The sequence below is a fragment of the Coturnix japonica genome, chromosome 2, assembly GCF_001577835.2.
Source record: "Coturnix japonica isolate 7356 chromosome 2, Coturnix japonica 2.1, whole genome shotgun sequence".
Lineage (NCBI taxonomy): Eukaryota > Metazoa > Chordata > Aves > Galliformes > Phasianidae > Coturnix > Coturnix japonica.
In genome coordinates, this window is record NC_029517.1 from 14,606,579 (window position 1) to 14,628,659 (window position 22,081).

The following is a 22,081-nucleotide window of genomic DNA, read 5'->3' on the forward strand; positions in this document are numbered from 1 at the left end:
ACTTGCATCTGAAATGGAGGCTGTGCTATGATTGGCAGTTGAGGAATGAGACAATTTTATTGGGCAATAATTTAGATAAATGAGAAAGGATTGAATTTATTTATGTATTTTCTTTAACAAATACTTTCATCTCCAGTCTTGAAGATCTTTCTCTACTTTGTGGTATTGTTTTTGTGCCAGATGAAGGTAGACAGTTGTGTGTCATTGAGATGATGGCTCTGTTACTGAATGGAAAGTTGGAATGCTTACATTTCTGAAATTCAGTGCAACCATTCTGTACTCAGAGTAGTTGGTCGATGGGAGATATAGATCCTATGTTATTGTTTTAACCCTTAATTTTAATCCTCCTCACTTTAGTCAGTGGATGGGCCCTGTTTAAACTGCTCGTGTACCCCGCATGGTGGCCCTGGCAGTCTGTATCCGATCCATCTCTGTCTGTGCAGGAACACATCCAGCTCTGAGCATGAGACAGACTGGGAGATACAGAACTATGGAACCAAGAAGGTAGAGGCAAAAACTCCCTGCAAGGAACCAAACCCAAGTTAAACACTCCATCATCAACTGTGACACCACGGTTACAAAATAGAAGCTATTTTTATTTAAGCACTAAGAGTGGCTGCTGTCTGAATGAACAACAGAGAATTCAACTGGAGAACAAAGGGGGGGGGGGGAAAGTAAGAAGAGATGTATTCATACCAGGTGTGAGATAAAGGCTTTGTGAAGATGGGCTACTCCTAGGTACACTTTGAAGTATTAACCAAGAGATGACAACCTTGCTATGGGAGGATGCAACATTTTGAGGTAAGAATTTTTCTTTGTTGAAAATTAACCAAATAAATGAGATTTAAAGACAGCAACAGTGGGGGGAAAAATCATTTTTTCTTAAAAACAGACTGCTTTGTGGGTGGAAAAGGAGGGGGTGTCTTCTGATTGAAAAAATAAAAGAGTGTGGGGGTTTCTGAAAGAAAACCCATGAGGGGAAATTTGTTAAAAGAGATTATCCCGCTCCTCAGACTTCTCAGACACAAGACTGCTGTTGTGTGGTTTTCTTTGGTTCTAATTCTACAGAAGAGGTGGCCACAGGAGTACACGACTCGCTGGCCAGCACTGAGCGCTGCTCCGCCAACTGATGGAGGACAGAAAGAGGCTGCAGCCAATTTCTGATCTCGTTCTGCTGCTGGAGGGGTCATTAGGGGGTGTGGGGTGAGGAGGAAGCAGGTTGTGGGGGCAAAGTGGGGGACAGAGGGCACCCCCCTCACTTCTTGGGGCCTCCAGCGGGAACTCGCAGAGAATTCCATGTAGTGGGGCCCGATCCAGCGCGACCTTCGGTGACACAACAGCAGCTCTGGCTTAAAGTCCACCCGTCCTCATGGTTCAGGAGGTGCTGCCCCTTTTCTTCTCAAGAGCTTTCATTAGGTCAGACATGAAATCCACTTGCCTGCCTCCTCCCCCAGTTGGAGGTGGCCCGGCTGCTCTCAGCTCTCCATCTTGTACTGCATTCCCTTGCCTTTTTGGAGGAAGCGGCACAGGTTTCTTTGTAAGAGGTGGTGGCTTATTGGAGGCTGGCGGAGGCGGAGGGGGCAGCAGCAGCTCTTCATTGCTGCTGCTGCTGATGGATGGGGGTGGCGGCGGAGGCACAAAATCAGGAGGAGGCTCACAGAGGTCAGCAGGTGGTGGTGGTGGTGGCAGATCAAGCATCAGGGAAGGCGGTGGAGCTGGAAAGCTTTCCGGATCTGTTAGGAAAATCCCACTGTCTCGTTTCACTTTGGTGGGTAGGACTGGTGAAGCACTAAGAGCAGACGACCGCCGTTCAGGTGGAGGAGGAGGCTGCAGCGAGTTCCTCTTATTCAGCTGTTTCTGCCTCAGCACTGGCGGTGCCAGGCCAGCTGCACTGATGTCGTTATCCTTAAGAAGGAATAAAAGAACAAAGTCAGTGTGAGTATAAACTAATGGCACTGCCCAAGAATGGTGAAAAGATGGAAGAGTGCAGAGAACAGACAGTGAAAGGAGGCAGAGCATAAAAAACCTTAAAGAAAATCCTGTGGTGTTTTTTTTTTTACATCCAGGGGAATACCGAGCAAGATTTGAGGGCATAAAAAGCAGAATCAGCTTTATTTCTTGTCACCACTGTATTATCGCATCTGGGATTCTGGCAAACTATGACGTAGACTTTAAGTTGTGTTTACTAGTTCTCACTGAAGGTAAATAAAGCCTGTTTGGCAATGTCTGAACACAACTTTCTCTCTGATATGTTTAGCTGGCAGTCAGTGGCTGTTGACAATTACTATACAAACATGCTGTCTATTGTAAGCCTGGGGAGAAGTGCGCTTCCCTGGAAACACTCATAGAATCACAGAATTGTTTGAGTTGGAAGGGAGCCCTAAAGGCCATCTAGCCCTGCTCCCCTGCATGAACAGGGACACCCACGCTGGATCGGGTGCTCTGATGTCCAGCCTGACCATGAGTGTCTCCAGAGTCAGGACATCCACCACCTCTCTGGGCAACCTGTGATTTGTCCCCCTTACTGTACAAAGCTTAATTATATACTCTTTGTTTGAAACCATTTCCCTCTGTCCTATCACAGCAGACCCTGCTAAAGAGTCTGTCCCTTTCTTTCTTACAGTCCCCCTGCAGATACTGGAAGGCCGCTATCAGCTCTCCCTGGAGCCTTCCCCAGGCTCCACAGCCCCAGTTCTCTCAGCCTGTCCTCATAGGAGAGTTGTTCCATCCCTCTGGACACACTCCAACAGCTCCATGTCTCTCCTGTAGCAAGGACTGTGTATCTGGATGTAGTACTTCAGGTGAGGCCTCACCAGCACAGAGTAGATGGGCAGGATCACCTCCCTCGCCCTGCTGGCCACGCTTCTTTTGATGCAACCCAGGGTATGTTTGGCTTTCTGGCTGTGAGGGCACATTGCTGGCTCATATCCAGTTTGCCATCCACCAGTACCCCCAGGTCCTTCTCAGCAGGGCTGTGCTCCATCCTTACCTCCCCCAGCTTGTGCTTATAGCGGAGGTTGCCACAACCCAAGTGCAACACCTTGCAGTTGGATGTGCTGAACCTCATGAGGTTCTTTGGGGTGAACTGCTCAAGCCATTCACTTCTAGTTATGCTGATTTATTACTTTAAATCCAACAAGCTTAGAGCTCCAGCTGCAGCTCAGTCTACCCTCTAAGACTTCAAATGAACCCTCTGATCCCAGACTTGTAGAAGCTATGAGCTTTTGCTAGAGAAAAGCACTCTTCAACCCAGCAGTCAGCAGCCCTAATTTTGGCATTAACCACATTTAACATGTTTGCCTTCTCTTGCTCTCACTCCTTCCTTAAAAAGAAGGAAGTAAAGAAGACACTGAGGAGGAGGGAACCACTGGCTGAGTTCTGAGAACACAACCTGTTCCAGAGGAAGTTCAGGGCAGAGAAACAGACCTTTTGAAAGGAGGAAGTCAGACAGAAACAAGAAGTGTATGACACACAGCGGAGGAGACAGAAATCCCAGGCATTGAGTTCCACATGTCGTGTGCACTTAGTGCATGATGTAAGGATGTAACTGATGACCTTCCATCAAACAAACAGCGTTTTTCTGCAGGACACATCTCTGTACTCTGTCCTGCTGATATTTTTTACAGGCAAGCATGCAAAATCTGGAGCTTAACAAAGGGATGCGTTTAGGGTTTACTGAAGACATGTTTTCCCTTATGTCTTCACACTAAAGCTTTTTTGTTGTTGTTGTTGATTATTTTTAACATGCATACGCTCAGCTGTGTGCAGGCTCATGGAGGCCATCCTAGTAGGCACATTCCTATCCCTGCTCTATGAACTCGCAGCTCTTTGTTCTGCAGAATGAAAGTGGCAGATGGCTGTCCCTTCACTTCCAGCTGCTGGCTCCTCAGCTTTTGTGCACCAGGCACTGTTTGCAGGGCTTAAAGCACAAGGAGGAGAAGCATGGAGCCAGCTGCTCTGCTCAGAATCAAGTCCTTGCCACAACAGCACAATAGGCACTTTGAGAAGGGAAGACAGTGGGAAGACAGACTTGGAGAACTAGTTCATAGGTGATATGCAAGCGGTGCACTGCTTGTAACTGCTCACCTGAGCCTCTGGTGGGTCCACTTTCCTCTGAGTCTCTGCAACTTCTGCACTGGAGGGAAGAACGACCTGGGGAATCTGTCCATTTGCCTGAACAGCTCCTGTGATGAGATGGAGGAGAGAGGGGAAAGGTTACGTTGTTGTGGTACTACCCACATCAATGGGTAACCAACTAAGGAAAAGGTTATTGAAAAGCCTTTACAACTTCCACAGAGGAACCACTCATTACAGGTTTAAAGTAAAGTCAGTAAAATCCACCAGGATGTCTTTTCTACTTCTGGCTTGCTTTGCAATTTCTCATGTCTAATTAACCTTAGGAAAACAAGCAAGATAAAGATTAGATTTACCTGCCCACATGTCTCCATGACTGTAGCTGATAGACCTACAGGAAGAGCAAGTGGAGGAACTATGGAGACATGGCAGAAATTACCAGGGTGCATAAATACGGTGACAAATGGAGATCCTTTCCTTCTGACTACTGTGAATAGGGACTTCAGCTGGGAAAAGCCAGGGCTGACACGGGAGTAGAGCAGGGGAGCTGGCTTTCGAAGAGAAGCTACACAAACAGGTATAGCCAAAGCCACTCTCCAGCGTTTTGCTGATTAAATAGCTGTATTTCAGAACAGTGTTTTGAAATCTGTGGTGTGTGCTGTACTATTCACTACATTTTGGTTTTTATGACGTTTTTCCCTTTAGATCAGAGACTAAAAGCACTATAGTTTCCTATCAGTAAGAGTCACGATTGCTGAAGATTTGAAGGACTACGGATGGGCTGATCCATTTTCTTTCTTAAATGAGTCTCTGTTTGCTGAAGGACTGGCAGGGAAGTTTAATAATGAGGTGAAATCAATCTTGTGTCTGTAAGTGCTCAGCAGAGAGTGATGTTCATCCCTGGGTTCTGTGGTCAGGCTCTCAAGCTGAGCGAGCTGTCATTGCTCTGCAGTTCTTCTGCTGCCCGTAGCAGAGCAGGAGGTTGGGCTCCACACCTCTCAAAGCTACCGCTGCCTTCAGTGAAAATGAAATTTAACTCAGTGAAATGAAGCAAATCGAGCTCCACTCTAGATACTGCCAGGTGTAGCACCTTACCTGGCAAATACAGTATACTAGAAAACTCCATTTCTTAAACATGAGCCAAGAACTGCTCACGGTCAGACAGTTAAGGTTATAGACTGATAGCTGGGCATCAGGTTTCATGAAAAGCAGTAATGACAACTTTAAGAGAGCAAGAACCACTCTTACTTGCCTCCATTAGAATGTTAATGATCCTTCAGAGACATTTCTATAGAGACAATATAGATGGCTAAAATCTTTCCAGGCTACTTAACTATTTAATGGGATCCATTAGTTAAGATTACAGTATATTTTAGGATCACATGCCGTTTTCCTGGATTCTAGTCAATATTTCAATTTATACATACATACATGAACATTATTAGTCTGTTACTAACTGTCCCTACCTCAAATGGGCATTTATTACCATGATTTGATTCCAAAGCAAACATGTACTTCTACCACGTACTGAGAAAAGGCGAACTAAGGTCTTAGAGAGGTGTTCACAGGATTCTGAGCTGTAGTACACATTAGAAGTCAGAAAACTAGTGGTACAGGTAGCGGCCAACACTGATTTTGACTTCGAATGCCTTTATGGATGCATGTACTCCACCAGCATGTCCTTCCAAAAAGGCAGATCTTAAGCATGAGAACTAAAAACATTAATGCAAGTTACAGCTAGTACCATGCTCTGTTATATCTGTACAATAATACAATGGGTAACAGTAAACTGATGAAGCTACTAGTAAAGTAAAGGCAGAGAATAACACAGAGCTTTCCTCCTTTGTCTCTTCTTCCTGACACCCACCCTGTTATCAGGCAAATGAGCCAAAGGCTGAGAAAAAGAGTGGCCCACCCTGACAGTCCCTTTCTGAAAGGACAGTCCACAGAACAGCCCTCTCACACCTTTCACTCATGGGAAGAAAAGCTGCAGAAAGAAAAATGCCTTATTAAATTGTACAGATTAAAGCTGACCTTTACTGGGCTGCCTTTATTCTTCAAATGGTAATTTTAAAACGAGGGCTGTGCATTTAGCTGGCTGCTGCTCAGGGCTACGCTGGGCTGTCTAGAACAAGACGTTATCTTGCTGAATCCATGGATAATTTTCTGAACAAAGATTATGTGCAACGCTGATGAGTAAGAGAGCAGTAATTGTGATTTCCATTGCTCGGAAAGCACTGGTACCTGCTGATAAGGATCCCGTGGGGGCAGCTGCTTCCACCGTCCCTTGATTTGTCCTCCGAGAAGACAAGCCAGCTTTCTTCACTGCACACTTGTAATTATCATATAATGTCTTGCCATACTGCAAAACAATCAAAGCAATACAAAAAGCAAGGCATTAGACTTGAAATAAGTCAACCATTCATTTTGCTTTCTGACAGTATTTCTAACTCCAATACCTCCTTGCCCAGTTTTGCTAAAAAGCAGCTTTCAGCACGTGGTGTTCCTATTTCTGTACAGGACCATGTGGAAAGCATCTCCCTAACATCACAATAAAACAGGACTCCCCATCCCTGTGATCAAATGCAGTCATACTGATAGCATTCTCACATCTTTTTTTGCATTTTGCTATCTGTAAACATCTTGAAATTTGGCTTTAAATCCAACCACGCTCAATAGATTATATCTTTCCAGTGCTTTTCAAGTATTACACTTTCAGGCTGGAGACTTGGAGTGCTGAATTGTGGATCAAAGTCTGTGCTGTGTAACGCAAAATAATGTCACGTCCATCCCACATTGTTAAATGACACCCAGCAGCAAAACAGGCAGAAAATAACACACAACCCAAAACAGCAGGTCTGTGTGTTCAGACATGGCCACTACACTGGGCTGCGTATAAATCCATCTTCCTTCACGTTTTGTGCAAAACAAATCTGGCCGTAAATTAGGATCTTCAAGAAGAGAGCAGGGCCAGCAGTTTGGGTAGAAGTGCCTGGAAGAAGTCACAGCTGGACTGAACAGAACTTGCACAGTTTGACCCATGGCGTGTTGTACCAGATAACTGGAGTGAGTTTTATGAGTAGGAGTTTTACAGCTGCAGAATTGACACACTGATAACTGGCATCCAGGAACACTCAGCAAAGCCATGCTGGTAATGCCCTGCTTTTTCTTCCTATGGTATGATCAGCATGAACATACACATCCACTTTTGTCACAGCATCTCCAGTTGAGATGATAATGATCAGTAATTTGAGGGGCACAGGATTTTACAGAAAATATATTTAAGTAAATATACTTTTAATCTCACCTTGGCAATTCTTATTCCCGTTACCCACTGATGCAAGGTGGCTCGATCGTCACAGCACAAGTATTTGATATATTGTGACTCCTTTTGAATCTGGGGATGCTGTAAGATATATCAGTTCACAAAATGAGACAAATACAAACACTGAGTCACAATGCAAACCACACAGTGACCCCACCGGGAACCTGTAGGCATCCTGTTAACATGAAGGTTACTTGAGAAAAAAAAGAAGCAGCAAATAGAGAAAATAAGAAAGTATGAAAAAGGTGGTAATCAACTATACATGAACGACCACTGGCAGCATTTGATGCAGAGGTCTTGCTCCTCAGCCACATGGCCCTGCTCCTGCCTCAGCACTGCAGGACCTGGCTTCCCTTCCTTGTGCTGACCCAACCCTGACGTGACTTAAAAAAGGAACCGATCTGGGTTAATTATAAGCCATTCTATCATGCAGCCCAGCAGCATGCAGTATGGCCTCACATGCAGTGTGAGGACATGGCAGGCTGTGGTATATGCCCACAGAGCAGCAAAGAATGGAAAAATGGATGAGACTGTGCAGGACAGCATTGTTGCCAAAGCCCTGCACCATCACTCCATGGAGCAAGAGTGAATATGTCAGGGAGGAAGTGAAGAAGGCAAAACAAAGAGATATTCCTCTCAAGGGGACTGGCAGTAAAGCACATGTCTTAAGGAACAGTCACAAAAAAGTAACTGTATGCAGGCACTGGACATCCCATGGAGCCACGTTACATTACCACCAACAAAGAAACAGGGGATTCCAACAAGATACAGCAACCCTGGGGAAGTTCAGCTCCTCCAGCACCTTTTAAGCAGAACTCAGCCATTTTGCTCCACTGTGCAAGGTCCAACTGAGTCCAGCAGATGGCACCCAAAGCTTTCAAATTTGAGAAGGCAAGGATTTCTTTTCCCTTTTCCTGACAGCTAAGTGCAATGAATCTATGTGACTCCCGACATTTTCAAACACCATACGTATCACCAAAAGGTTTATACTAAAAGAAAAACAAACTATGCTTCAATATGCAAAAACATTTGGAAGAAAGTGCATGCTATATAAACATAGCAGAGAAGGATATTGCATGGGGCAAGCCAGGTCAAGGTGCTGCACAGCCCTGCCAAAAGATCTATAGGTGGGGAGCTCAGAAGGGCTGCAGTAAACCTCTCCTCTGGGCAACCTGCCTAAACACCACTCACAACACCCACAGTGTCAGATTAAAAGTCTGTGAGTCCAGTATCCTGGCTTTGATGGCAGCCACAAATGGATGCTGAGGGAAGAGGAAGAGCAAGACAAGTACAAATCCATAATCCCTCCCCAGACTATTTTCACAAGAGGGTTTTCTGAGCAGAATGTGACTTCTCTTATTTGGATCATTCAAGGGATTTCCCTTCCAGGTGCTTCTTCAGCTTCTTCTCAAGCTCAGGTGGAATTCTGGCATCCACACCTTTCAGCAACAATTTTCCCAGATCTGCTGCACATTTGATGAAGAACCTTCTCCTTTTGCTTTGAATCTTAACACAAGTGGGTTCATTTATTGTTTATGTTTTGGAAGAGACACTGAATAGCTGACCACTATAGGGTCAGCCACACTTCTCTGTGCCACTGCTGCTTACAGAGATGGACACCGTGTTCCTGGCAAGTCATCTCTTTTCCAGCCTGCAGCCTGCTAATCTATGCGGTGCTCATTCTTCTGGTCTACCTTTGCTCACCCCTGCTGCTCCTTCCTGACCCTTCTCCATGCACACTGCATCCTTTTTGAATTTAGAGGCCCAGAACTGCACAGGTGAGGGAAAACTCACTTGTTTTCTCTCACCAGGTGAGGGGATGGCAGCGCGCTCTGTTTAGCACCTATGCCTCTCCTAACTGTTCCTAACATTTGTTTTACATAACTACTGCAACTGAGCACTGAAATATGCTTTTGAATGGCACAGGTCAGCACAATGCCAGTAATTTCATAAGTGAAGTTCTGATGCATTGGTCTTTGTCTCTATACATGTCACCGTGCATATCTAGCCTATATTATTTAGACTACCTTATTTAACCTCAGTCTCACAAGGTCCTTCCAGATTTTTTAGGTCTGCCCTTTCCTTGATGCTCAGAGTAATGTCATCAGCAAACTTCCTCACCTTGCTACTTCCCCAGTCTATGAACACTTTGGGACTGTGAGATTATTGCTGCCTTGAGAAGCTAAGAAGGAACTGTCAGTGGACAAAGCTAAGAAGCCTGGCACTAGACAATATGAGAGCTATTTACTTCCTACCCTATCCCTTTACTAGCTACTACCTCCACTGTACAATGCATCTTAACTACTGACATCTACTTGTGGGGCCTATTCCAAATTACCCCAATCAGCTCCTTGAATAAATTACTCCAATCAGCAACTGTGATTAAATGCAGACTCAAGAATACACTGGTAGTTAGGGCCCAAACTAGCAAGCTGTTTCACATCCAGCTCTCACAAGGATAAACTGCCTTCAAAGATTTGCAGGCAGTCTGTATCTTAGCTTTGTAACATTAGCTAAGGGCTGTAAGGGCTCTCACTTTCTCAGAAGAACAGGTACATTAACACCAGCTCCTTTTCCACATGTAACTTTATCAACGACATATGAAATAAAACTTTGTAGTGTCTCACAGGCTGCTGAAGCTCCTGTGTTTCTGGACAGTTGTTTAGTACAGCACACAGAGGTAAGGAGCTCTGGTCAATACATGCGCCTATTGTTGCAAAATTAGTTTCACAGATCCTGTAATAACCTCCACGTGAGCCTAGCAGACGCCACAGCACTATCAATCATGGCTGAGCCATGTGAGAAATACTGTATTTCAGACAAAGTAATGCTCACCTCAGTACACCACAGCTTACATATTTCACACGTAGAGAAAGATCAGTTATCTTGTTACATGGTGCACACTGTGTCCTGAAAAGGTCACTAAAATCATTTGACAGCAAAGCGAAAACATCTCTGGAAAGGTTTATCACCTTTGTCTCTGAGACATGCAGCACTACAGGAAATTAGAAAAGACAAATGTTTAAAAGTAACCACCCCAGAATTCACAGAATGAATGAAATATACAAATAGAAAAGGACTCCAAAATTTCCCTACAGGAAAAAAATCCACTGTACAATGTCTAACAAATAATATGGTGCACAGAAATACAGTGTGACTACAGTACTATTTTCTCTGTTGATGTCAAAGCTCTTAATAATGATGAATGAGCAACATCATCAGCACACCATAGCTGGAGGTGTGGAGCTCCAGGTGGAGGTCTGCTCTGGTTTTCAGAAGTGTTGAATGCTTGTCCAGACACTTATTAAGGATTGAACACCTCAAATGTCAGGCTGCAAACAGATGTGCCAGGTTCCTCACTGGAAAGCAACTGAACAGGACTGGAACAGAATCCAGGGCTCTCCCCTCACCCACTGTCTGCAAGTATCCACTGCCCAGAGACAGAGAAAGCAGAAGCACTTGAATATAGAAAGCTTATTTCCTGGTGACGTTTAAAAAATATTTGTATACAGATTGTATTTTCAGATATAAATTCTCTGCTTTAGGGAAAAAACAAACAAACAAACATACAAACCAACAAACAAAAGAAACACATATTGAAAACCTGAAGAAATGGAACAGAAAGATGTGGTTTCTATGGTTCTGTCCCAAAGCAGATGACTAAAAGCGATCAGTTCATGTGTGGATAAAATCAGAGAAATCAGAGACTGTCCCAGTAAAATACTCTTTTTTGTTTCACCTTTCAACACTGCAGACAAAAAGTAAACTGAAGTTACTCAGGCATCTCATTGGATTTTTTGACCCAAAATATATGGATCATTGCATAGTCTTCGAGGCAGAAACAGCAGCCAGAAGCACAAAAACAGTGACTAGGTTTTGGATCAGAAGCCTTGGTGTTAGGCCAGACTTTCTCCAAACACTCCATGTTTTTTAGTATCTTCTTTTCTGACAATGAACTTGTGCGACCTTAACTTCTCAGCAAAGCTGAGTTGTTTCTAACTCAAATGACTGCAAGCAGAATTAATACTCAGTACCTTCCAAAATCCACTCCAGAGTGCTTCAGATTTGCTGTCTGCTGTTAAATGTGGCCTAATTCTGATGCTTGCATTAAGATGAGCAGGTTTAAGTGAGCTTTTGAAGACCCATGTTAACTATCAATAAAACAGTAACTGCTCTGCTATAAGGAACCTATTCTTCTCACCTCCATTTCTCTAATGACCAAGGCAATATTTTTAGTTCATTAAACTTAGGTGTAACAGCCCCATAACCAAAGTATTGCTTTGTACAGCAAATCACATTTTCAAAATATATTATAAATCTTTCTTCACGTCTTTCCACTGATCTCATTCTTGCTGTTATTTTTTACATTTATCCTACCAAACTGTTCACATATATTAGGACTGGAAATCCATATATTTGAAAGTGTTCTGTAATAAATATTTGTTATCTAACAATTAATTTTACTCTGAAATATCTGAAATGTTCACACTCATGTGTGAGTGTTTTGTAATCTTCCACATAAAGAAAAATTTCTGTATTGTACCCTTGCTTTCCATGCTAGCCATTCATTCTACACTTCTGTCTCAAACACTGCAAATTCTCACCTTCTACCTTCTTCACTGTCATTGTGCTGAATGCATTTCGCACGTGACTCAGTCTGCTCTGCAGCTTACGGGGTGTGATGGAGGAAGGAATCAGCAGCGGAGTGACTAAATTCCAAATTACTGGCTGGAATGGCACCACTGCTGCAAACAGAAGCTATTCCTCTTGAAAATTTACTTCCCAAATCCTGTAAAATATTCACTTTTTAAAAAGTGTGGTGGCTTCCAAATGACACCAGGACAACTTCGCTGCTCAGACTGCACAGGAGAATGTACCCAGCTGTGGAAATAGAAGATGATTTGCCTTTGTCTCCGTTTATCCCCAGGAAACCAATTTTTTTCATCCTAGATTAATTCAGCATTATGCACCATTACCTCCAGATTACTCAAGCACAACCAGCACCAATAAACTATAATTAAATCCACTCTTTGTCACAGGCACATCAGACTGACTAAACCAGCACATTTGCATATAGATTACCTTGCTATTTGTCTGCTTTGAAAGATTTTTCAATATGGTGTGACAAAACCAGCTCCTGGATTGGTGTACACACACATGCTGCACAAAATACAGATTATGCCAGAATTTCTGCCCAGTGCAATGGATGCTGTTAGGAGGAAGATGAACAGACTCCTTCCTCCATGGTGCAACCTCTTGGTTTTGAGGGCTTTCAACTTCAGAATACAAAATCAATCACAAAAGCTCTTATCTGTTTCCACAGCATTCCCCAGATAACATAGCAGACAGTGAAAGCAAAGACCTATTGGAAATCCATGTATAAAGGTTGGGTTTTGTAAATGCAGAGGACATTGTGAGGAATCAAATGGCTCCAACTAGCACGCCTGCTGTGCATAGAGTGGAAGACTATTTTTTCTGTGAAAGAGGGAGGTTTCTCTTCCCTCTCTGCTTCTCTGTGGGGCTGCAGACAGCCGTGTGGAGAATGGGGGAAGTTCAGAAACTCTATTTTCAGTATGCTGAGAGGTTTGTCTTTTGGTTTGTGTTTTCTATGTATAGGACATTGAGGGACCAGCATAGAGCAATCCATACAGACCAAGTAGCTACTAGGAAACATCACAGATTTCCACTGTTGTAGTTGCCCCAACACTTAATGATTCTCGAAAGCCAAGTCCACCGAAGCCTCCATGCCAGGCCATGCTCCCATCCTGGGGACCCAGACACATTTGTTCTGGTTTGCTGCTCAGGAACAGCCAAAGGTGACCCCTCTCTCTGACAGCCCTGAGCCAGCTGTGCTTTTCAGTTGCTCCCAGCTGGGCTTTCCACTGCCTTAAAGGAGCTGGTAGGAGGAAATAGCTGCTTTGTTCAGTTGCAGCAGCTGTCTCCTTAGTGGTTCTGAAAAGAAACCCCCATTTAAGTTCAGCAAAGTGCACTGTCTTTACCTGATGGTTAATGTAATACACTTTTGAGTTGGTTCTAGTCTAGAGTCTTGATAATTAAGGAATAAACAAAAAGTTCTGCATTTTAAGCCTGAGCTACAGCATATGCAACAATACGCTGACATAGCAGGACAAAATGATAGGCAAGGAGTGCTCAAAATTCATCACAGTTCTCTGGCTGTAAGAGGAACAACTTACGGAATAGATCTGCAGCTCAGAACACATATATGAGCTAGTTCAAAATACCATATCCAGGTACAACATCAGAGGCTGCAAAATCTACACTGGCTTCTGTTTTAAGTATCAAAGCAACCTACCCATGATGTGCATGGTCTCCTTGTTGTCACAGTAGCATTTGTACCCCATCTGGCATCAGCTAATTATCTCAGGTATGAACTATTAAATTAAAATTAAAGAGCTGGATTAAAAACAAGCAAACGTGTAAACAACAGGACATAGGGAGCTACCTGCTCATAGGCTTTGTGACTGGGCACATGTTGTGTGTATTAACTGGGATAGGCACTAAAGTCAAAGGCTCACTGTATATATGAGCCCCTCATCTGACTGTCAGCCTACAAAGACACTAGAGAAAAAGCCCACATCCTGTTTAAAAAAGATCAAGGTGTATTCAATGTATTCAAAGAAATGCCATGGAGACACTGGGGAAAATGCCTACGTAGTTCAGGGCAGTGTCAGACAATCTGGGAGATCTCATCATTCTAATCAAAACCCAATCAAAAAGTTACTAGTGTTAGTTGTGTTTAACATTAGTTACAGTGCTCTTCTTTCCCAGAAACTCTTGATTATGCCTTGCACTGCAAAAATGACAGGAATGCTGTGCTCATTCTCATAATATTTCTTGAGGACTCTTCCCTCCACAAACACACGTAAATGACAAAGGCTGCGAGCTAGTCAAGAGAAATATTCTATCTTTTCTGCCAGATAATATGAGGCAGGATCTATGGAAGCAAGTACAAATGTTACAAGTTTTAGACCAGTTACTTGTTAAGGTCTCATTCAAACAGGGGCTAGAGGAAAAGAAGGGATGCTTCCTTCAAGCATGAGGTCATATTCAACCCCAGATCTGACCACTTCTCATTTGCTGCCCTCTGAATGAAAGAACAGCATTTCTCCTTCTCTTTCAGTAAGAAACCAAATAAGCTTAACCAGTAAGGCCAGAAATAAATACAGCAGCTTTACAGCTCAATGCTCAAATCAGGAAGATTATGTCTGGTTTAAAATTTAGCAGAATTTTCCACCTAGCACAGAAGCAAGATACTGCTGAAGTTGCTAAGTCCCTGTATTTCTCCTGCACTATAAAGTATAAGCCAGGCTCTTTCCTGCAAGCTGAGAGGTTTCTTTTAGTAAGTTTGAAATACAACTGAAGTAGTAACTTGGCTGATTACTGCTCACTGATTTGAGAGTAGTTCCTAAAGAGCTACTCAGTATCCTCAGTAGGCAACAATCCTATGTAAAATGCAGTAGTATGTTGTTATTCAAAAACATTTTGACTGATGCTACAGCTTACTGAGGCCATTAAAGACTATGGATTAATGTGTTTTCCAAAATGTGAATATCTCCTTTGATTCACAGCCATTCTCAGTGAACATCTAGCATGGGCTGTGGCTGCTGCCCTTCCAATGACTATTCTCCACTTGCTTTAAAGATAATCTTCTCCTGCTGCCAACACAAACAAGGAACTGGAAGAGAACCTCTGCAGACCTCACTGCCCTAAGGCACACTCTGGGGAATGGACGATCTGTGAAGTGATAGCATTGCAACTGTGCTGTGAAGGAATTTCAGTCTGGATTAGATTGAGCTGAGCATGCACATTCCTTCAGAATTACCAGGTTAGAAGCAAAATGAAGGCAAATGTCTACCTATTATGTCTGTTACCTATTGCTCACTGCACCAGTATACCCATGTATTGTTATTCCATACTGAGAACTTCATCCTTGAAATACAACAGGATGAGAAGTATCTCAAGGATGATGGTTTGCTTTCCTCAGACATTTCAGAACATTTCACCCAAGCAAGGGAAATACTCTGGCAGACTTCCACGTGAAAATAGACAGAAACAAAATGTGACTAAGTGCAATAAATGGCTTTGTGTCCTTCTCTACACACTTCTGTGTCACCAAACAACCAACAAGAGAGATCAACATTTAACTATGTTCCTTCCTTCAGTCCACAGACCTCAAACTGTATTATATCCTCAGCTACAGCTGAAGAGAATGATATGACAGAACTCACCTCAGCTGAAAGTCTTCAAAATGGTATAAAATATGGTCTCAAAAGTTTTGAAATTCTATTTTCCCTTCTTTTTTAAATTACCTCCTCTTTTCTGTTTGTTTGCTTTTCATTACAAGTTTAATTTTTCAGACCATCCCTATTTTACAAAGGAAGACAATGGATGTTACTTATTTGTTTTTACCCTGAGCATTTTATAGATAACTTAAGTATTAAAACTTTCCAGCACTGTTAATTAGCTATGTGTGCTACGGAAAACAAGTCTGAGTCTATAAACCAATTCTGGTTCACCTTCTGTAAATTAGGCTAGTAGAAAGCTGAACCAAAAAATGTTGAAAATGTGGTATTATAAGCAACTTATGATGTGGATGCTTCCTGTACCTTCCTTCTGAGACAGCAAGATATTGTGTTTTTTAGTATCTTGCTTGCAACATGGGCAAGATACTAAAGAACCAACATTATCTTCTGTTTCATACACAGTAATTCCACTGTATTCTAAAACCCATAACAAACAAGTCCTACTTACTGCAGCCTCAAGGCTTCACTTTAAACATCACCTGAATTATGTGAAAAGCATGGGCTTTTCTGTTCATGAAATAAACAAGGAGTTCCCAGGCTATCTGCAGTGATACTACCTTGAGAGGCACCTGAGTGATTCTTACTTCAACAGCAATAAAGTAATGACTGCATGAGCAGTGTTTTTTTGCCCAGACGCTACAAGTAGCTTTGCAATAAAACATGCCACCTAAGACATCTATTCAGCCAAGATTTCACATCAACAAACTATTCAACAAGTACAACTACACTGCAAATAAAAAGCAGACATAAAAGCGGTCATAAGGTCAGCATTAGGGACTGCCAGTCTTCTCACCATACAATTGCGTCATGAGTCATTTGTCCAGATGTGCAGGAGTCACCTGAGAGGTCACTGGAAACACATTCAGTCTTGTTTTGAAGAAAAGTTTACAGATAAGTTTGCAGAACTTATTTTTCTTGTACCTTACCTTTAAGACAAAGCAGTAATCTGTAGGTGCCTTGTATTTCACTTTGTGTTGAGAACCGTAATAAACTTTCATATTCTCAAACTGAATGAAGCACATCAGATCCCGGGATGTCTATAAATGAAAACCAAGCACAGCATTGTTAGAACAAATTAACTTTAGATATGACACTCAATAAGAGACTGTTTCCAAGTGTATGAAAGCTGATGCTTTTTATTTTATTTTAAACTGTCATGAAATTGACTGAAGAAGGATTGATTTTAAGAGTGTGCATTATTAAACAAACATTTGGTAGAGGGTCAACACATAACAGTACAACATGTTGCTGTTGTTCTGCTTTTCTACACTTCACTGCTTTGTGTGGAGATTTTGGCTTCTGGCTAAAAAAAAAACAAACAGAAGACCACAGTAAAAAACAACTTGTAAAATACATACAGATCATGCAACCACACCCTTATAATTCTGAGTGCAGAAAGATGGTTTTGGGTTCTAAACTGCTTTGGGAGCTTGACTCTCCTTGATACATGTAACAAATGGAAGCTCTCATTAGGAAATAAAAACACATTTCATCTGTTTTACTTAGAATTTTCTCCAGTTTCCTGGCATTGCTATTGTTCTGTTTATCACAGTATGTTGCTTAAGTAACAAGGTTTCAGTTACTGGCACACTTTTCAGTTCAGAATTCTGCTTACAAAGCATACCTTTTGCAATGCTTTGAGAGGACATGCAAAAACAGCCATGTCATACAGTCACTGTTGGTTAAACTGAGAAATCAGGAAATTGTGAAAAAACAAACCCTCCCTACTCCTAAGAATGGGGTTAAACTTCCACGTGTTATGGTTCTTCTATGCTGTTTTCATTTTTATTGTTACTTTCACTGTAATATGCCCTTGAGTTGGGTTTATTTAGGCTAGTGCATTTAAAAACTGAGTTTGCAAGTAAGATTTTTCATGAGAAAACACTCCACATGGTATGTAGACATGACTTCTCCCCCCTCTTCCCTGAAGTTCATGTCAAGGATTTTGTCACTGACTGTATAAACTTATGATTTTCCATCACTGCAAGTTCCCAAACATGCTCTGATCCACATGGTATATTAAGGAGTTGTTCCTTTCCTTTAGGAATCGGGTCACAGCAATTAAGACCAACACAAATTCACTTGTTATTTTCATGCAAGAGACAAAGTCACTTACTGTTAGTATTTCTTCAATGTTAATGTGATCAGATAAAAAAACCATAACTAATATAAACATTTCAAAATTGCCTCTATAGTTTTGTTTCTGCTGTTTTGTGGCCTTATTCATTAGCAGCACATTTTTGAATGGGATAGGTTTACCCACAGCTGAATGACTGCAGCAAGTTGCATGAACATTCTTCATACCATCTAAATCTGATGCTGGCTATTGATGGAGGGAGGCTATCAGGAAATGCCTCACATGGACTTTTCATGTGACTGTCCTTGCACTCTACTTCAAGTGACTTCCAAATAGAATTATAAGCCCTGATTGATAGAAAGTTGTGTGTGCACAAGAAAACTGGAGGATGGAAAACTGTTATCTCAGGGTCAGATAAAGTCACAATAAATTGCTGCAAATGTAGTGAGGTAATCTAGGTCTGTACTTCACTGAGATCTGGTTACAAGCACAGGTCACTGGAGCAGCAGCACTTTCTTTACGTGCTATCAATTGTTTTTTCTTTCCTTTTAATCTAGTCAGGAAATGGAAGAGTGAAGTTCAACAGCAAAAACTGTAACAGTAAAACTCTGACATCAGCATCAGAATTCTCAAATGTGAAGTATAAGCAGAGCTGCAGGTGGTAACAGAAATGTTTTTCAGAATAATAAAAAAAAGAAGTCCCAAACAACCCACTAGCCCCAGAAGCTGCCATTCCACCTCATCCTGCGGAAATCAGAAGCCAGCCTCCTTCAAGCACAATATGCTCAGGATTCCTCTGCTTCTCCAGTGTTGGCAATTCAAACTCTTTAAATACTTGGCAATACTTAATGTCAGCAATTCAGTTGTGTCAGGTGGACTCTGCTGCCCTACTTCTTTCAACTCAGTTGTAAAAAGCACAACATTCTCTAGCTAAAAATCATTGTAGGAAAAGAATGTATGCCATTTCTGCATGCTGTTTTTTTGGCGCAAGTAGTTGGTAACCTACAAAGTCAGATTCCACTTCTTTTTATAAGAAATTAGTTCAGAATTTAAAAAATATTCTTCCACGGGGAACTCATGTAACAGTGAACTACTTTGGCAGCATAACACCAATTGAAGAATGCTGAGCTGTTTTTCTTCCCCCTGCTGATTTCCGGTGGAGTGTTATTTCTTTAATGCTTTTATCTCTCCATGGAAATCAGGAGGGAAACATGACAGGATTCAATGACTACATTCTAATATTTGCACAAGTGGTGCAGTCAAATTGAAAAATAAAACAAAAATAAAAACAACAAAACAATAAAAGAGTACTGTCTCGGATGCACCAGTGCTCTTACATGCCATCTTGGGAGTTCTTCACTTTCACCTCTGTTAATTGTTTTATTCCTAAAAGGGATTATTTGGTTTCCTGACCTTGGTTTTTCCTTTGGGTACATAATAAATTCCAGAAGCTCGCAGAAGAAAATAACGCTTCTTCCAGGACTTTTTTCCATCTTCTTTTAAATAAAGAGCCCCTTCAAGCTCTGGCACAATGACAGATGCCCCACAGAAGTTTTCCTGTGCAACAAGAATTAGGCATTACCCTATTAATAAACAGTAGAAAAATGCTCACTTGAAAAATAAAGACATTTCCTGTGTTAGTGAACATATTAATATGAAGAATGCAGTTACCAGGGGGATAAACACCTTAGGCAGGAAACTTATCCAAGCTCAAGTAATAACTCAGCCATACAAAGTGGGTGCTCACACTGGAAAAGAAGACATGTAAACCCTCTGTTCTCCAAAAGGTGATGTGTAAACATCTACAGAAGGTTTTGACATGGATGCACCTCGTGGATGCAATAAGACAGAATTCTTGGTACTGCTGCTTTTATTTCTCTATTGCTCTATCTATAAATTATGTAGAGAAATACACTTGTCAAGAGAATCTTCAGAAATCACTTAGAAAAAAGCCCAAATATCAATCATCACTTTCACTTACAAATGCATGCTAGAATTTACGATACTATTTAAAGAAATACACTTCATTGTTTCCTGGAGGGACCCACTGTTGGGCAATCTTTGATGTCAACACACCTAAAAGAACTTCCCAGGACTTCTACTGGTTGACATTTGGTGTACTAATTTTAAAAAAGAGGATCCTCAAGCACCCAAGAAAGGCATCTTTCCTGAATTTTTACCTAAGCCACAATGTTTACCAGTAAAACTGTGGTACTCTTTCATGTAACTTTCACATAACTCTGAATTTCCCTCTCTCAATGCATACAGTCGAAGAAAAACTTCAGCAAGAAAGGCAAAAGACTAAACAGTCTTGCAGAAAAAGTGCAGAGGTTCCTCTTCTCTTGCAGCACAGCTCATGATTTGAGGCAGTGAGAAGTATATCTCTTTTTAGTACAAAATATAATTGTTTGCTACTGATTGGTCTTACTAATACAAAGCCACAAAGGCTGACTTAAGGGTGTGGCACAGTTTATTTTATTGGTAGTTGTATAACATGCTTTTCTTGGTTGGTATCGTGTCATTACTTGTCATAGAAACGCTAAACAAACATATTTCTCCATCACTTCACTTCTCTGATAGAAGATAAAATAAGCATTTTTAGTGGTAAACAGCAGACGTAGAGACAAAGCCAAATACTAAAACCTGAGACACAAAGCTGCTATTACCAACCATCACAGAACTTCCTGTTGCTACACTTTTGCCCACAAAGAATTGAACACTGTTATTACAGAGCAGATACAGTTGGTGGCAGTTTTGTTGGCCTTTCCATTATCAACCTAGCAAGCTGGCTTACCTCCAGTAAAGCTTCTTTGCTTTTGTCATTCATTTCTTTGTTTTCATTCTTCCCTTTGTTTGCCAGGTAGAAATTCTGATTAAGACATAAACAAAATTCACGTTCTTTAAAAATATATCAATACAAAGAATCAGATTTCTAAAACCCATTCAGTAGTTATTCAGTCTTCTGATACTGAATATGCAGGCCAATAAGAAGTGTCCACATGCACCTGTTGCCTGTGGCCACAGTTGCCTGCTGAAGAGTTTTAATTCTTCATTTTGAAGGTAATTTGAAAGCACAGACACCAGCTGCCTGCATAAAGTAAGCAGATAGGTCAAGGAGTTATGCCATGCATCAAGTAGCACTTGGATCTGTGGTCAGAATTATAATGCTCAGAGCTCTTGTGTTTCATTACCTGCTAAACAAAAGTGCAATGTATTTACACAGGAAGAAATCAAAAAAGAATAAGCAAAGCCTTATCAAAAGACAAATATATATATTAAGGAATACGCTGTTTCTACACTATGTGAAACAAACAAGCAGCACAACTACCCTGCCATCATGCTGTATTAATAGCAACAAAGTTTATCTGAAATGAAACCCTGCCTTCGCATGTAACTACACCATTTTCAAGCAGTGTGGTGAACAGAGGACTGCCAGAATGCAAACCCCACAGCAGATGGCTTTTGGAGGAACACCATGAGAGGAAGAGGTGTGGATGACCTCAAGGGCAGTTCTCGAAAGAAACTTCTGTATTAAAAATTCACATTAAGTGAGATAGGAGACGTGAGAAAATGATTCACCCTGCAATTTAGCTTATGCAGATGCCAAGTCTGTAGTACGAACAAAGGAGACTTTTAACATTCAATGCCACTGACAGGCTAGGAAATACATAAATATTTTTCTGTAGTATATGCAACAGAACTTGGTTGGCTCCAGACTACCTAGATATACTTTGAGTTCAGGGATGAAGGTATGCAAGAGTATTTCAGACTACACCAGAAAACATTATTCATGGCAGAAAAAAAGTACAAAACAACTCAAAACAAAATCTGCTTGGAAGTGTGTTCTCAGTGTAATTCATACAGCGATACCTGCCAGTGAAGCCCAAAACCACAAGTCTGAGTGAATAACAATCCCCCACTCAACCCACTAGGAGAAAGATACTGACGTGAGGTGCTGTAGCCAAGACCCCCATGTATTTACAACAGCACTTCCTACAGGGTCTTATCACAGCATACTGACTTGATGTGGGCACACACTTCTGCACTGATGAACAGAAACTCAGTGTTAAGCTGGGTTGGGCCTCTGGCTTTGGTATAGATGCAGAAAGCAGCGAGACTTGTAAGCTGAAAGGTTTCTTTTCTTACTGATCAGTGTAAAGAAACTGTAGAAACCCCTAACATACACATGGACAATTTATCGAGGTAAGTACACTTTGTCTCAACAAAGCCTGAGTCAACAACTCACTATGAGTGGGGAGAGCATTCATCTGGTTCAGTCAA

The 22,081-nt window shown here is 41.7% G+C and overlaps 1 protein-coding gene across 3 annotated transcripts in view; it reads right to left on the minus strand.

Annotated features, from left to right (window-relative positions):
• Window positions 1-575: 575 nt before the first annotated feature.
• APBB1IP (amyloid beta precursor protein binding family B member 1 interacting protein) overlaps window positions 576-22,081 on the minus strand; it is a 48,651-nt gene continuing 27,145 nt past the window's right edge. The window contains exons 8-14 of one of the 3 annotated variants that reach the window (XM_015853235.2): window positions 20,595-20,669; window positions 19,214-19,357; window positions 16,650-16,760; window positions 7,382-7,480; window positions 6,319-6,436; window positions 4,087-4,184; window positions 576-1,905 (exon numbers count right to left, since the gene is read on the minus strand). In XM_015853235.2, the coding sequence (XP_015708721.1) occupies window positions 1,375-1,905; window positions 4,087-4,184; window positions 6,319-6,436; window positions 7,382-7,480; window positions 16,650-16,760; window positions 19,214-19,357; window positions 20,595-20,669 (1,176 nt within the window). In that variant the 3' untranslated portion in view covers window positions 576-1,374. The remainder of the gene's footprint in view (window positions 1,906-4,086; window positions 4,185-6,318; window positions 6,437-7,381; window positions 7,481-16,649; window positions 16,761-19,213; window positions 19,358-20,594; window positions 20,670-22,081) is intronic. The other 2 variants (XM_015853237.2, XM_015853236.2) reach the window with 2 other exon arrangements.